This window comes from Mchenga conophoros, linkage group LG12 (genome assembly GCF_057382185.1).
Source record: "Mchenga conophoros isolate Kocher_MC1m ecotype Shallow Benthic linkage group LG12, M_conophoros_male_GT1.1, whole genome shotgun sequence".
Lineage (NCBI taxonomy): Eukaryota > Metazoa > Chordata > Actinopteri > Cichliformes > Cichlidae > Mchenga > Mchenga conophoros.
In genome coordinates, this window is record NC_140537.1 from 35,325,745 (window position 1) to 35,342,018 (window position 16,274).

General features: G+C 39.9%; 2 protein-coding genes across 4 annotated transcripts in view; both read left to right on the plus strand.

Annotated features, from left to right (window-relative positions):
* The first annotated feature begins 284 nt into the window (after nucleotides 1-284).
* LOC146563137 (ankyrin repeat domain-containing protein 31-like) lies at nucleotides 285-10,819 on the plus strand. 3 transcript variants are annotated; one of them, XM_085295518.1, is made up of 14 exons: nucleotides 285-520; nucleotides 1,722-1,803; nucleotides 2,153-2,348; nucleotides 3,317-3,600; nucleotides 3,681-3,842; nucleotides 3,947-4,089; nucleotides 4,259-4,433; nucleotides 4,680-4,825; nucleotides 5,013-5,109; nucleotides 5,184-5,280; nucleotides 5,964-6,384; nucleotides 9,048-9,185; nucleotides 9,979-10,102; nucleotides 10,550-10,819. In XM_085295518.1, the coding sequence occupies exons 3-14, from the start codon at nucleotides 2,185-2,187 to the stop codon at nucleotides 10,684-10,686; spliced, it is 2,088 nt and encodes a 695-aa protein (XP_085151644.1). In that variant the 5' UTR covers nucleotides 285-520; nucleotides 1,722-1,803; nucleotides 2,153-2,184; the 3' UTR covers nucleotides 10,687-10,819. The 3 variants fall into 3 exon arrangements, with proteins under 3 accessions (XP_085151644.1, XP_085151643.1, XP_085151645.1); XM_085295517.1 differs by having other exon boundaries at nucleotides 1,733-1,803; XM_085295519.1 differs by lacking the exon at nucleotides 9,979-10,102 and having other exon boundaries at nucleotides 287-520; nucleotides 1,733-1,803; nucleotides 10,550-10,685.
* Nucleotides 10,820-14,391: 3,572 nt separating this feature from the next.
* The window catches only part of bmp2k (BMP2 inducible kinase), a 55,844-nt gene continuing 53,961 nt past the window's right edge, over nucleotides 14,392-16,274 (plus strand). The window contains exon 1 of the mRNA XM_085295521.1: nucleotides 14,392-15,719. Coding sequence (XP_085151647.1) covers nucleotides 15,569-15,719 — 151 coding nt within the window. The 5' untranslated portion in view covers nucleotides 14,392-15,568. The remainder of the gene's footprint in view (nucleotides 15,720-16,274) is intronic.

A 16,274-nucleotide genomic window follows, 5' to 3' on the forward strand; every position in this document is an offset into this window, starting at 1 on the left:
TTTAGTTCTGCTGCATATTCTGAAACAAAAAACATACATAAATAAAAATATAAACTACCTGACAACAGTCTGAGGGTGGTACATTTTCATTCGGCATATATTTATTTAATTAATATTTACTTATTATGATAAAAAAACTAAACGAATGTAGAGACAGCTGTACTCTACTCGCTGCTATAGGAAGAAAATTGAGCATTATAAAAGTTTTGAACTAAAACCTGGACGCCGAATTTTAGGTTTCAAACCATCCTAGCTATGTATAAATTATCTAAGACATGGTTTATCTTATTATCTCTATACGACCATATTTTGGAGAAACGATACATGAGAAATATTATATGACTTAATATTAAGGTCACTGAAAAAAACCCAATAGGATTCCTGGGTGGATAACGAGAATTTTTTTATTTATCTATTTTTTATTTCATACATATTGCGCAGGCGCGTAGTTTCCCGCCACTGTCCTACCAGATATGCTACACCATACCAGGACGAAGATAATTTTTCCCACTATTTACAGGTAATTAAGCGTTTGTTACTAACATTAATATTATCTATTAATAGAAAATCATGAGTGGAGCCTGAGTTATTTCTCACTGAGCTTTAGCATTAGCCTACCGTAAAAAAGGGAGTGTATGTTGCATGTTATCTAATTGTATTAGAACAACTTCTTTACTAGTTAGCGGTGGTAAAATAGCTCCTGCCAAAACAGTTGTGACTATTAGAAATATTGGCTCCAAATATTTTGTCTTTGTGTGTTTCTTTATATGGAAAAATGGCTTTGGATTTACCTGTGGAAGCTAGCATATATATAATTTCTTTCTGTAACACTGAATTAAATTGACATCTCAGATTTGATTGATGATTCTATCATATGCAGAATGACCGCTGAAGTTAAAAACTGGTTTAGATAACCCATTTAGCTGCTCTGATGTATTTCAACATGGGTGTCAAGTTATGATATTGCTTATAGAAGGACTTGGATATTATGGTAAATGCCTGTATTTATATAGGCGCTTTACTAGTCCCTAAGGACCACAAAGCGCTTTACACATCCAGTCATCCACCCATTCACACACTGGTGATGGCAGCTACATTGTAGCCACAGCCAACCTGGGGCGCACTGACAGAGGCGAGGCTGCCGGACACTGGCGCCACCGGGCCCTCTGACCACCACCAGTAGGCAACAGGTGAAGTGTCTTGCCCAAGGACACAACAACCGAGACTGTCCAAGCCGGGGCTCGAACCGGCAACCTTCCGATTACAAGGCGAACTCCCAACTCTTGAGCCACTATCGCCTAGATAAATTCAATAAAGTACAGTCATATCACCCTAATTGTAGGTAAATAGGAGACAGGGTACTTTATTGTCTATTATATCTAGAAGTAGCTTTTGTATTAATCCTACTTTGAATCATGTCCTTCTAATTTTAATCAGCCCATGACATTATTTGACATAAATATGTGTAATTTCCTGTTATTTTTGACCACTTAATAATTAACGTACTTCAGTAAATATGTCCTAATGAGCAAAACTGTCAGTCATTTATTAAGCAACACAGCTGGTTTTCCTTCAGACCCAACTAAGATTTCTTTGGGATTGCCATACACTTTTCTGTCCAGGAAAAACTTTGCTTACTAAAGAACATGCACTAAAATATCTAATATCGGAAAAATATTTTTGTTGAGATCTGGTAAAAGATTTTGAGATGATTGTTTTAGTCTCTCCACAGAGCCCATCAACAGCAGGAAGTTTTGATCATCAGTGGCCAAATGTGGTGGTGACAGCATGCACTCAGTCAGTGTAAGTTTCTACAGTATAAGAAGTGTCTACCACTAAAAAATAATGTTATTTAGTTCTTGGCCACTAACTTTGTGTTTTTTGAAGCATGAAAGGGTGCAGTTCATTCACAAATGCTGTGGTAATACACAATGAATAAAGTTTTTTTTTAACGATTTCTTAGTAATGGATGGAAAATGGAAAATTTATTATATCTGTCTTGAAAACAAACACATGTTGACCTCATGCTGCCATCTAGTGGCAGTTATTACAACAGTTTTTTTTAGCTGAGGATAGAGAATTTGCTCTTATATGAAGTTTGATTTTGTAAGCTGTCCATCATTTATGGGGTGAAGTAATTTTACTGTTGCAGGTTCATCTCATCCTGATGCTGATGAGGAAGACATGAATTGTGGTGGAGCTGCATTGGACTATTCAAAGAAAGAAATAAAGGATAAAGGCTCTGGGCCTATAAACCATCAACAGCACCTGATGAAAGTTGAGCATCTTGAAAGCATCAGAGCAGATAATTCATATGAAATGAACAGACATAGGACTGCTGCACTTAGGTAAGTGCAGTGACTAACTGTCCCGACCATATAGGTTATGGAGAAAATAAAGTGAGGACAGATATTTCTTGAACAGATTTGCAACCTTTGATGTTAAAAGCATACCCTGTACATTGCTACAAGATGTCATGTCTGAAAGTCTTTTAGGTTTTAGCTCCTGTTTCTCAGAAAGCTGGGAGTTTGAGGTAATGTTACTTATTAAGTGGCATAAAGAGCTTTGGACTGCAAAGCATCAGTGCCACTGCGACAGGAAGCTTCAGCCACATTTGGCTTTAAACTTTCTCTCTCAGGGGTCATTTAACATGTGAATACAGCCATAGTAAGTGACTGTAACTTATGTGAATGTCAGACTGGGATGACAAGGAGGATAAAAATTGGCTTGAAAGTAAAGAGTGGTTTACATTAGTGTTAATGGGTGCCATTTTTGTAACTTTCAGGCTTGTACAGCTGTCTGAAGTAGGGAAATAAATTAGAATAGCTTTGTTGTGAATTCAGCTGGATTAAAATACAGTTGATGTGAGCATAGAGTTTAATTGCAGAGAGAAACAAACAGATGCAATGTTAGTTGCATGAGCTGCTTACACTAAACACATACTGGTTTTCTGTTGTTGTGAGGATCTTGTTTTCAGAACTAAATCCTCATCCACTCAGTTTTTGGTTCCTTTGGTAAGATTTGGCCTGGTTTGGTGGCAAAAGTTTGTCTCTGTTGGAAAAATCCTGACAATAAGTTTCGTGCCAGACTGAATCTCGTAACAATGTTAAAAGGCACTGATGAAAACAACATGATTCATGAAATCAGGAACACAGGTGACATGCATGTTGTTTAGTTTCCGAACTTTTGATTGTCAGATCTTTTTATTGTGCTGCAAACAGAATATACTGTGTGATGATTATGAGCAGATTACAGAAGCATAAACTTGGTGTCAAAGTCCTAACTTGTGGATGTCACGTCTGTTTCATGCTTCCAGAGACAACCTGGAGATGACCCAGAACTTCAGTCAAGAGAACTACAGAACTGGAGATCTGTCTTCTTCAGACGATGACTCGTTAAGCTTGTTGAAGGATCTCAGTCCCAGGCAAAACAAAGAAGTAGCTCGGGTTGTGCTCATAGCTGATTCAGATCCAGAAGCAGGGAACAAAGAGACAAAACAGAAAAGAGAGATGAAAATAAATCATCTTAAACCAACTGAACCTGTGACATCCAACTGTATCCAGTCTACATCAGGCTACGGAGAAGCTTCATCACAAGCAGGTAATTACCGTCATTACGTTATGTCACATGTTTTAGCTTAATTTATGTTTACAAATCTGCTTTTAATTATCTTATTCAAGCAAAAGTCTCACGACGTGTGAAAATTCCCTCCCAAAAAAACCTTCACAAGAGAAATGGAACGGGAGAGACTCTGCTACACGCTGCATGCAAGAAAGGAGATCTCATTCAAGTCAAAATGCTCATTCAAGCAGGAATCAGTGTCAACATGGAGGACTACGCAGGTGTGTCACAGCTCAATCACATCTGTACTCTGACAGCGTCATCCTCTGTCTGTCATCAAACACAAACTCCATTGTGATCACTAAATATTGACTTCAACTATCAGGATGGACGGCTCTTCACGAGGCGTCTGCTGTAGGTGATGAAGCGGTGGTGGAGCAACTGTTGAAGGCTGGAGCTGATGCTAATGTTAGAAGCTTTGATGGAGTGACACCTCTACATGATGCTGTTTTCAGTGGACACTATCAGGTGATGGACAAACTTTTAAGGTGCAGAAAATTGTTTTTTGTAACACTTTCCACATGTCGGTAGATGCAAAGTTTCACAAACTTTACAAACTTTGATTCATCTGTCATGCTGCATTAGATAGAATGCCCTTGAGAAATAGTTTGATGTGAAATTCATGTGTGCTGCGCAGGTAGTGAAGCTTCTCCTTCAGTCTGGAGCAAATGCCAGCGACAGGAACACTAGTGGCCTCAGTGCATTAGATATGGCAAAGGAAGAACACATCAAAGAGCTGCTCAGGACTTTCCAGGTTTCTTCTGTTAATCACACAAAGTCCTATAATGCATCTTCAAAGCACAGAGAACCAGGTGAGCAACACCAGAGTGTCTTATGTAGTATTTACGTCACTGCCGTGCAGCAATAGTAGATACAAAACCCACGTTCTTCTCTTGCAGGCTGGGTTGTTGTTATGGTGAAGGGAATACCACTGAGCTGCTTTTAGAGCTGGAGATGAAAACTAATAGATTAACTAATAGAATCTAAACCATAGGACACAGTGCTGAGTGGCTGGATGAGCAGTAGAGAAATGAAATCTGAATGTTGGATTGTTTCAGGTGCCACGTCCTCAGAGCCTCGCTGCCAGAGCAGTCCTAACTGCAGTGAAACATCCAACCTACAGTGGAGGGATTCAGGTGATAAAGGCGGAGCCAGGGGGCCCAGAGATTTTGAGCTGAGACAGAAAGATGCCACCACTCATAATGTGAGAGCGTGTTACACTTTCAGTAGACTGTCAGCTAAGCTGGATTTAATGGGCATGGACAAAAACAGTTCTTTCAACCATTCAATAGGCCTAATTAACAAATTACATGTATTATCACTTTATTGAAAGGTTCACAGGTGTGACTATTTTGATGCGATAATCTGTCTCTTATTTTTTTATTATATAGCCGAGTCATTCAGAGGCAATAACAGTGATTTTGGAGGAGGTCAGAAGGAAACAAACAGAAATGTCAACTTGGCCTCTGACAAGTCTGAATGATGCAGGTAAAAGCTGCGTTAAAAGACAACCAGAAAGATACTAAGCGTGTTTTATTGACCATATTTGTGCTTTTTTACAGACAGATATCATGCAGCTCTAACGGAGATCCAGAGTGTGCTGATTGAGGTGCTCGCCAAGCAGCAGTCAGAGAAGGAAAATCTTGCCCGAAAATATCGGTCAGTACAGGAACTGCTCTCATCTTTGGCCTAAACGAAACTTTGTGAGAAAGCACCTTGCTTTTTCAGACTTTCAGGACATATCTACATTAACTGAACAGTAATTGTGTACTGTTTTCAACAGAGAAACTATATTTCCTAAAGTGAGCAAAGAGTTTGGCAATGTCATTCATTTGTTTTCAGTAAGTAGTGCCTCCACCACAATAAGAGTTAGCTGGAATGGTGGTGAAAGTGAGATATTTAAAGTCTTTCCTCAATTTTGATGGAAGTTTGACCTGTTTTACCTCTGGTTGTTTAAACCACGCAACTAAAGTGAAACTAAGTTACATCAATATATTTTATTACGGGGAACTTAACAATGGCTGATGTTCTTGTGTTGACTTTTATTTAGTTAAAATTTGAATCAGATTCTTTTTTTTTTTCATGACTGATAAAATGGGTCATGATAGATGAAATTTAAGAACCACTGGATTAACAGCTAACTCTGTTGCCTTCTTGTGTTAAATAAAATGAATTACATGATATTTCATTGTAATTGGTCCAACAGCAGTAGAAACTAAATAAAGGTATTTCAAGTATTTAGAAATACGCTGTGCTTCGGTTTATTGCTGTGATGGTTTTTAATGAATCTATTCCAGTCTTTACTTCAAGTGTAACACTCTTCTTTGATTTTCTTGGTGTAGGAGTGTGCCTGACTGCCTTCGTCACTGTTTGCTAAAAAGTCAGATCTCATCCCTTGCTTCATGCCAGAGAACCTTGATAGAGATACTCCAGAACCAAATGTATTTGGTGGAAATGTACATTACCACGAGAGCCAAACTTTCACTGGATTCTTCAAAACCCAGAGAAACACGTGGATATAATCAATGTAGTCGTAAAGCACCTACACCTGCTAACCTGTTGAGGTCGACCAGATGCGACCAGTCAGCCAGTAGCTGTCCAGACACTCCACAACCAGGAATTGCTTTAGAGCATTTCAGTATAATGATCAGACGAAAAAATGCTTTGATTCAGAACAGAGCCGTGGACAACAGCAGACGTCTCTCTGTGCTCATCCAGAGGGGAATCATCTCACCTGGAAGTGCCCTACAGCTGCTGTTGAAGGTCAGCAGAAAGTCTTACTGTTTTTTATCATGTGACCATGTGAACCTTTTAATAACAATGAGTAATGACTGGCTGCTATTCTACAATTTACATATCAATATGTAGTTTTTTTTACCAATTCATTGGTTACTCCCACCATGTGTGAAGATACAAACTGTTATACTGGTATCATAGTCTTTTTGCTATTATAAAACATAAACAAATAACATAAAGCAGCGGTCGGGCATAAACCGGTCCGTGGCGCAAAAAAGGTTGGAGACCGCTGACATAAAGGATCCATAGTCAGGATTGCAGATTTTGTTTGTCTATCTTGGAGAGGACATATCAAAGAGGGAAAATCTGAACAACTTCATTTTCTTAATTTCTGGAGATTTTTTGTGGCGTTACTACTTTAATATAGGGTTGAAATATCTGCATTTATGTAAAGAAAAAACATCAGACACCAGGTGACGGTGTTACTCGTATAGTTAAGATAAGAAAAAATATTGACAAGATTATTGAAATTAAAAAAATAGTTTTCAATTTTTTTATTAAAAGACTTGATTGATAACTAAGTTTGATACGAAATGTTTGATAACAGACAAATACACATTGTCGGGATTTGTGCAGATCAGGACTGTAAAAACCATTGTTGAACAGGCAGTGTTCAAGAAGTGTGGTTAACGTAGTTGTCAGTGAGGCTAAGTCTCCAAACTCAGGGTGCTGGTTTAGCTCAGTGCGTTAAGCAGGTGACCACATGCCATATGGCAGCTGGCCTGGATTCAAGTCTGACCTGTGGCCCTTTACCGCATGTCTTTTCTCTCTCAGTTAACTGATACTTGAGATTTGTCTGTGAAGGTTCTCAGTCATCCAGGTCATCGTAGTCAAAGGAGCTTGCAAAGAAAAGCGTCTGGACTTCTTTAAGTTGCTTGAAGACGTTTCACCTCTCATCCGAGAAGCTTCTTCAGTTCTAAGGTCAAATGGTGGAGAGTCCCAGATATAAACCTAGTGGGAGTGACCCCCCACAGAGGGACAAAAGGACCCCCTGATGATCCTCCACGGAGGCCGTGGAGACTGTCAGAAAACGACTACAAGAAGACAGCTCCTTGGAGGACAGGACCAACTTCACACCCGATCAGATCTGCACACTGTTAGACCTCTGCCTCACCACTACATATTTCAAGTACAACGAAGGCTTTTACAGACAAAAACATGGCTGTGCCATGGGCTCCCCCGTGTCACCTATTGTAGCCAACCTTTACATGGAGGAAGTGGAAAGGAAGGCTCTTGGCTCTTTCAAAGGAAGAGTACCCAGCCACTGGTACAGATATGTGGACGACACCTGGGTCAAAATCAAGACACAAGAAGTGGAATCCTTCACTGCGCACATTAATGCTGTGGATAAGAACATCAAGTTCACCAGGGAAGACACAAAGGACAACTGTCTGCCTTTCCTGGACTGCGCTGTGCACATTGAAGAGAACGGCAAACTCAACATCGAAGTTTACCGGAAGCCCACACACACGGACCAGTACCTCCTCTTTGACTCCCATCACCCTTTGGAACACAAACTTGGAGTAATCAGGACCCTACACCACCGGGCAGAACATGTTCCCTCTAAGCCTGAAGGGAAAAAGAAGGAACACACACATGTAAAGGAAGCACTCAAAACGTGCGGCTATCCTAAATGGGCGTTCTTAAAGTCAGCAAAGAGGCACAGAAAAGAAGATCAGACACCAGCGAGGGAGGACAGACGCAACAACATTGTCATCCCCTATGTAGCCGGCGTATCAGAGAAACTCAGGAGAGTTTTCTCCAAGCATGACATCCCAGTGTATTTCAGACCCAGCAACACGCTCAGACAGAAACGGGTTCACCCGAAAGACAAAACGCCAAAACACAGACTTAACAATGTGGTGTATGCTGTACAGTGCAGCGAGGAATGCTCAGACCTCTACATTGGAGAGACCAAACAGCCACTTCACAAGCGCATGGCACAACACAGAAGAGCCACCTCCACAGGACAAGACTCAGCAGTCCATCTGCATCTTAAGGATAAAGGACACTCTTTCGAGGATGCCAATGTTCACATTTTGGACAGAGAGGACAGATGGTTTGAAAGAGGAGTGAAAGAAGCCATCTATGTCCACTGTGAGCGACCATCTTTGAACAGAGGCGGGGGTTTACGACACCAACTCTCTGCCATCTATAATCCAGTTTTGAGATCCCTTCCCAGACGCCTTAACGCCCACTCACATCCTGGGCCATCTGACCTCAGGAATTCGCATGATAAGGTGGGGCCAGGTTTCACAATGAACACACCCGAAACTCTGGCTGATTGGGACCCACGCCCAGTTTCCCACCTTGGCTCAGGCGATTAGAGGATCATCAGGGGGTCCTTTTGTCCCTCTGTGGGGGGTCACTCCCACTAGGTTTATATCTGGGACTCTCCACCATTTGACCTTAGAACTGAAGAAGCTTCTCGGATGAGAGGTGAAACGTCTTCAAGCAACTTAAAGAAGTCCAGACGCTTTTCTTTGCAAGCTCCTTTGGATACTTGAGATTGAAAAAAACATGGTCAGCCAGGGTGGCAATCCTTGTGTTCTTGATATAGGAAGGAATGTATTCCCTGAAATCTACAACTGCATCGACAGTGAATTTTAAAACAATCTTACTTTTTTCAGGGTCACTGTCACTTTGCTAATGTGCTGGCCGATGGCTCCATTCTGAGTAAAGGAAAGGTGCACTTGGCTCCTGAATGCTGGCTCAAGTCGATTCTTGGGAAAAACATCCCAGTCAGCTCAGCATATGCCTGGGACAAGGTTCGATACCCACTCACGTTATCATAAAAATAATGAATCTCTTGTAGTAGCTCACACAAGCAACCTGAGGTGATTTTCAGATAGAGCAGCCCGCATGAGGGAAAAATGAATGAGTTCATTCATTACTATCAGACCACTCCTGCGGGTCCTTATGAAGAAGAAAAAGAAACAGAAAATAATTCATAAGTTAAGTGAAAGAAAACTGCTTCCTTTTTCATTGTGCATCTTTATACTGTAATTTGTGGCTTGTGTTGTTTGAATTACCCGAATATGTTGCTGAAATGTGAGTTGTATGTTCTTAAAGTATTTATAGAGCACAAGTTGTCTTTTCTACAATATTTTATACATCTGCTTAACAAATATTTTCATCTACAAATAAATAATGACCATAAAAAATGTGACTTAGATTCAGGTAGCAGAGGAGTATGAGCAGTAGAGCAACTGTGCTCTTGTTAATTTGTGCAGCACATGGAGTAAAGTAACTAAAATATTATTTGAATTGCATCTTTCAAGATAAGCGGAAGCGAATGGATGGATTAAATAAGTTCAACTTGTTGAAAGAAAAATTAAAATTTTCTTCACATATATGGTTAAAAAATACTGTTATTATCACACATGAAATTTCGCTGGATGTAAACTTATTTTTCCTTTGTAGGCTATAAATTATATAGTGTTTGTTGTAGAGCGGTGTTCAAAACTCAGGTTCCACATATCCTACAATTGCTCATTTCTAGACATGGATTTTACTGGTTAGATATTTGTGAACTCTGAACATTTTCTATAATTTCCCCAGGTGACATTCAGAGGCAGATCTTTGTCTTTTTACTTACTGAACATGGAGGGTGATGAAAACACACCACAAAGGTGTCTTGAGGAAAACCGCACAGGCAGTTCTTCTAAAGAGCTGATAACTACTGGTATGTTCATGTCTGCTGACAAGTGTAGCCCCTACATCAGATCCAACACTTCCTGCCTCATGTTTACAGTCAGGTCCCTGCAGCAGGTGGAGAACTAGTTCATGTGGCAATGCTGCAATCCAAAAAAACACTGCCATCGGCAGCTGCGGTCCAAGACAAAGGAGTTCACTTGCAGAATGACAGACTTATTGGAGAGACTGCTGACTATTTCTTCTTTATTTGTTTGCCAAAAGGTATTCAGTAAATAAAGGATTTACAGAGGAGCACTTTGTAAACTGTTCACCACTTTGGAAAATCCTTGAAAACACTACTATGACATTTCTTTTAAGGCTACTCAAACAAACAAAGAGGGCACAAAGGCAGCTGATAAAGCCTAGGTATCAGTCTGTCACAGCATTATTAAGTTATATTGTAGTTCTTTTATTGTATTGTCTTTTAATTACGCAGGAACAGACAACTTGAACCATCACATGAAGATCAAGATCATCCATTTGGTGAACGATGAAGAGCTGCTGCCAAATGCTGTAATGGACATGTACTGGGACAAGCTCATAAAGGAAGACTACTCAGAGTCTCAAGACTGAGCAAGTTAATTATTGTAACTTGCTCTACTCATATTTTGACTGTTCTGCTTAGTTATTTTAGGATCATTTGCATTTGCTGTACTTTTTCCTATACACACACACACACACACACACACACACACACACACACACACACACATATGTGTATGTATATATATATATATATATATATATATATATATATATTTATTTATTTATTTTTATTTATTTTTGAGCTTTGCTAAAATAAAACTTGCTGTAACTTCTCCCTCAAACACAGTCCAAAGTGGTTTATTATTTAACGTGAAGAACAAAGACATTTATCTTCTGCCACTATCAGTAAAACAGGGAACACAAACCACATTTTTCTTTTTAGATGATTTTTTGGCATCTTATCAGAAAGCTAGAGTGCAGGGATTGCAGTAAATATAGAGGATAAAGATAAAGACAACAAAGTCTTGATACCACACCACATCTTATTGACTTGCTGCTTTGGTTCAAACGAAGGTGACATCAGGCGCACTGGAGAGGCAACAACAACAACTGGGTTTTATAGATGGTGGCTACACAGCATTATTCTCTCTTTATCTGTGCTGACTGATTCTTCTCAGCTTTTGTTTTTAGCCCTCAGATGTAAAAAGCTGATGATCTATGGTTGTCTCCTTGCCAAGCGGGCAGTGTGACCTTGACCTCAAGGTCAGACTAAGTTTTCTGGAAATCTTGCAAATGCAAGAATTTGAGAATAAGGTGATGTAGAATTTTGAAATTGCCATACATGCCTACTAGGAGGCTGAGGAGTAGCACTGGGGGTCCCTGTTGCCACTGATAGCATGAGATGGTACCTGTAGCCCATTCAGGTTGCACAGGCAGTCCAGCTTCTACAGGATCCAGACGGTTTGCTGCATCTTTCAGCATAATCTCAAGAGTGTGGAGAAGTTGCCAGGACATGGGCCATTTCATGATGAGGTACTCACTAACCACTGACACTTAAAGAGTTTCCTCTTTAATGTCTTTGTTTTTTCTGTCCAGTTTGGGGTTTCACTAACTCAGAGAACATTAAATGAGCTCAGATTTACCTTTAATCTAATACAATATTCAGGTTGTTACACTTGTACATTTGTGACTCCACAACAGGACAGAATTTGAGATTTTTTTTCTGGCAAATTAACAACTTTGTAATTTCAGGGAATATCTATTTTTTGGGTTTGTTTTTTTTTTTAACGTAGAGATTTTTCTCATTTATTGACCACTTTAATCTCATAGAATATCCAGATGTTCTTTGTCATAAAATCAGAAACTCAGATTGCTTTTCTCTGAACATTAGGAACCATCAGTAGTCATAATACTTTTCAGTTATTATCACCATTAAAGCATCACTGAAGCCCCTTGAAACTCTAACTTCAGTTCCCAGAGGTCTGATCAACATTAATGGGAAAGGAAAAGCATCTGGAGTCATCTCAAAGTTTAAAAACAAAGTCTAGCTAATTGTCATTGTGTTCCTCTGAAAATTACCATCATTTCCAGCTGTGTTTTATTTTTTATTTATTTTTTTAAATGAGCATCAGTATTGGAGCATCATTGAAGCCCCTGAAAAATGCTCTCAGCTCACAGAAAGCAAGCTAATTTTCATTTTCATTCATGACAGCAACAACACTGGGGTAAAAAGTGTTTGAAGTCAGGTCTGTATGATTTAAAAAGATTGGACGGACTATTTGTGATATTATAATCTCAGGGAATGTACTTTTTCTTACATTTTAAGAAATATTTTTCTTACATTTATCACTTAAATTTCAAGAATATCACAAGCTTTTTTCTGTAAATGTACAGCTATATTGTTGGATGGTATGATTTTTTTATCCTCTGACTATAACATGCTTCCTTTTAACCACTGAGGAGTCTTGGTTAAAAACACTGGCACCAGTCATTCTTATGTAGGACCCAAACACAGCACCTAAAGATGGTTCAACCACCAGCAGGTGGCACCATACACTGCACAGACAACCAGACAACAATAAGTGTGTCAGAGAGGAAAGATTCCCCCCTGCAGAAACAGGATGTGTCCAGACATGGGGGTTTATACAGTCATGTGATCCCACTCTGCTCCTCCTTATCTCTTATGTAATCCCCATCTCAGCCGTGGGTTGCCCCCACCCACCCCTCACAACTGCTGACCTGAATATGGTAATTGTGACCACTTATCTGTAGAGGTATATGTTTTCTTCCTCTAGAAACTGATGTGCGGAGGACATAGATGTCTTGAGGAGTACAGTAATGAAAGTCTGTAGGTCTGTGTGATGGATTGTTAAGCCTGCACACGGCAGCTGTCACACCACTTCCTTGTTGGCAGTGTGTGGTGAAAAATTTGTGTTATTTTCCATTGCTGATGGTCATTAAAATGTAAGGGAGTGTTGTTAAGAGATCAATTTACTGAGGAAGTAGCATGCCTTTAAAATGGCCAAAAATGCTTTGTAGGCAGAAGAAAGACACAGATGAAGATAAATCAGGCTTTTTAATAATGAGCAAGTTAATAAAGCTGGATCAGGATAACACACTAATTCAGTTCAGCTTGAGGTTTGTTTATTTCTCCATGCACTACATTCTTTCCAGGCTGTTTAGTGCTCCCCTTCCTCAACCAAACTGCTTAGTGTGTCACTCAGGCCGCCCAGTAACAGATGAGTATTGGCTGGGTGCTTCTTATGGAAGCCTGTTGCTACCAAGAAAAGCAAATAAGCAGATATGAAGGCAGGCAGGCAGAAAACAAAAATTATAAATAATAATCATTGTAACAGTTTCTTACCTTTAACAAAGTTATTTTAAAAATTATCAAAATTCATATTTAGTAAATTAAATTTTTGAGGTGATTGTCAAAAACAGCTTAGCTGGATGCTAAACTGTGACAACCAGTATCACATCACCAAAATGTTTTTATTGATTAATTAATTAATTAATTCATTAGGTGAAAAATTAACTAATTCGGCTTCATTCTTGATACATATAGGTAGGGCAGGGACAAGGGCAGTTAAAAACATTGGCACCGGTGGTTAGAATAAACACCATGGTGGTAACGGTCACTCTACGCCACTCTATACTTCTGTTTTAAGTATGATTAATTTGGAAATGAACAAAAAAAATAAAGGAAAATATGAGATAGAAGCCATTGTTATTCAGATTTTTTATGATGATGATGATAATGTGAGTTTGTGACAGCCCTATTAATTTCATAATTTTTAATTGTTTAAATTTGTTAGTGTTGTAAATATAAAATATAGTTCTAGATTGTTTCCCCCTTTTATATAAGCTACAATTTTACACATCAGTGAACTCCTTTTTAAAACACATTGTTTATTATGACTTTTATGTAATTCCATTTCATTTGAGAGGTTTTTACCTGCTGGTAAATTGTCTTGTTTCTAGGAACAAAAGCACAAAGGATAATCAACGGGCTTACCATAATTAAATTTTTCATTTTTATTATTTTTGGGGGTGATGGTTTAAATATATAATTTGTTTTCTTTTTAATTTTTTAAAATTTTACTTAACTAATCTTTTCTCCTTTTATAAAATGTTGTTTTAGTTAACTAATGCCATTGCTTCATGTACCTGAATTCTCTACACTGAGAAATGAATGACTGAAGTTACGTGTGCCATGATGCTCAGGCTGAGTGGGTGGGAAGGCTGAGATGGTTTGGACATATGCAGAGGAGGGATAGTGGATAAACTGGACAAAGAATGTTGAATACATGGGTGGAAAGGAGGAAGACCACAGAGGAGGTCAGTGGATGTAGTGAAGAAGGACACGCAGAGGGTTGGTGTGATAGAGGACAATGCTAGGGATAGGGTGAGATGGAAACTGAGGTGGTGACCCTTAAAGGGAGCATCTGAAATAAGATACTTTCATAAGTTATTTTTTATTTACTAAGTAAGACATTTTTTTTCATGAAAAATAAAATTATATTTTATATATGATAATTTTAATGATTAAAAATACTTGAATTTTGGTCAACTGATAGATGGATTCTTTTTTTTATTAGTTCGATGCCCTCATTCATTAATCTTTCTTTCTTGCTGGCATCAGTGGGCTTCCATACAATCTCCACTTACACCAATCATAACAATGAAAGGGGGCGGGGCCACATTGGGTTAGGTTGTCACTCTCATTGGGTAAATAACAAACCACCCACTTATTTTGAAGCCTGCCGTTTAGGAGTCACGAGAAGTTTAACGGTTAGAGAAGCTCAAGGAAAATGACACAAATGAACCGGATGAAAACGGCTTCACTGGAGTGGTTCTGACAAGCAGACGACGCCCGCTTGTATCACAGGTGCCGTCCCGTACTTTGTTAGCCCACCTGCACTCGGGGCGGCTCGAGGAACCGCTGTGGCTGCTAGCGAAGCTCGTTAGCCGCTAACCACCGAAGCTAGCGAGCTAACTAGACGAATCGCCCGACCAAGTGGCGGGCGTGAAGCTAACCACGTCAAGGCTGGTTTTGGAGGGCTGGTTGGCTGAATTTATTCCGTTGAGGAGTTTATTTCCGCCCTTCTTCTACAGTGCTGCTCTTCTTCCCCGTTTCATTGTGTCGGAGCGTCCTGACTGCATGCACGCATGCTAGCAACTGCCACAACTGGCTAGCGTAAGCTAAAGTGGCAGTTTTTGTTTTTGTTTTTGACGCTGTCGCCGGTACGAGATTTCGGAACGCGGTTGTGTCACCATGACGCGTGGTTATTAAGTGGACTTTTTAAATGTCGTGCAGCCCCTCTAGGAGAACCAGACGCGGAGCATGCAGGAGAAGAAGAGAGTCCAGATAAGTAGATAGGGGACGCGACCGAGTTAAACTGGACTGCGGAGTCGATTCGCCTCTGATTAGGGATTGCATTTTGGTTGGCCCTGACAGAGAAAGGAAAGGATGAAGAAGTTTTCGAGAATGCCAAAGTCTGAGAGCGGTGGGCTCGGAGGGGCATCCGGGTCCAGCTCCAGCTCCGGAGTCAGCAGCTACTTCGGGAAAGTGTTTTCAGTCGGCCGGTACCAAGTCACCGTGGAGGAGCTTGTTGCAGAGGGTATGTATCGCACATGCAGCTTAATGATGGTAACGGGTTTATTTTATGGCTCGTGTTTGTTCTACTGAACATCTCCTTGTGATAGAAGTAGGTCGCTCTCCTCTTCCAGGCAGTTGCCACTTAAACTGGGACACCGGGGATTTGGTGCATGGCTAGAATTAAAGCTTTCCCCATACAGCTGTGGTTTACATCTTGCTTCAGCTGATCCAAGACTAGGGGAGTGGAGAGGAGAAGGTGTGGGTTGCCCTCGGGGTCCAACCCTCCTGTGTCAACATAAAGCAGTGTAAAAGTCACTTTTGCCTTATCGAGAGTCTTTAGCAAGGGTTAAAACAGTTTTGCCCTCTTTAAAGCATTTGTGTAGTGCTTGTTTACAGCAGCAGTCCTGTCATTGGGTACAATGCAGGAGAAGATTTCTCTCTAATACGAGAGGGTACTCCCGTATTAGAGAGAAAGCCACACCAATCAGATGACCTCCTGTGAGCAAGCACTTGGTTATGGTGGGAAGGACAAACTTCTTTTTCTTTTTTTTTTTTTTAACAGGAAGACTTCTCCAAC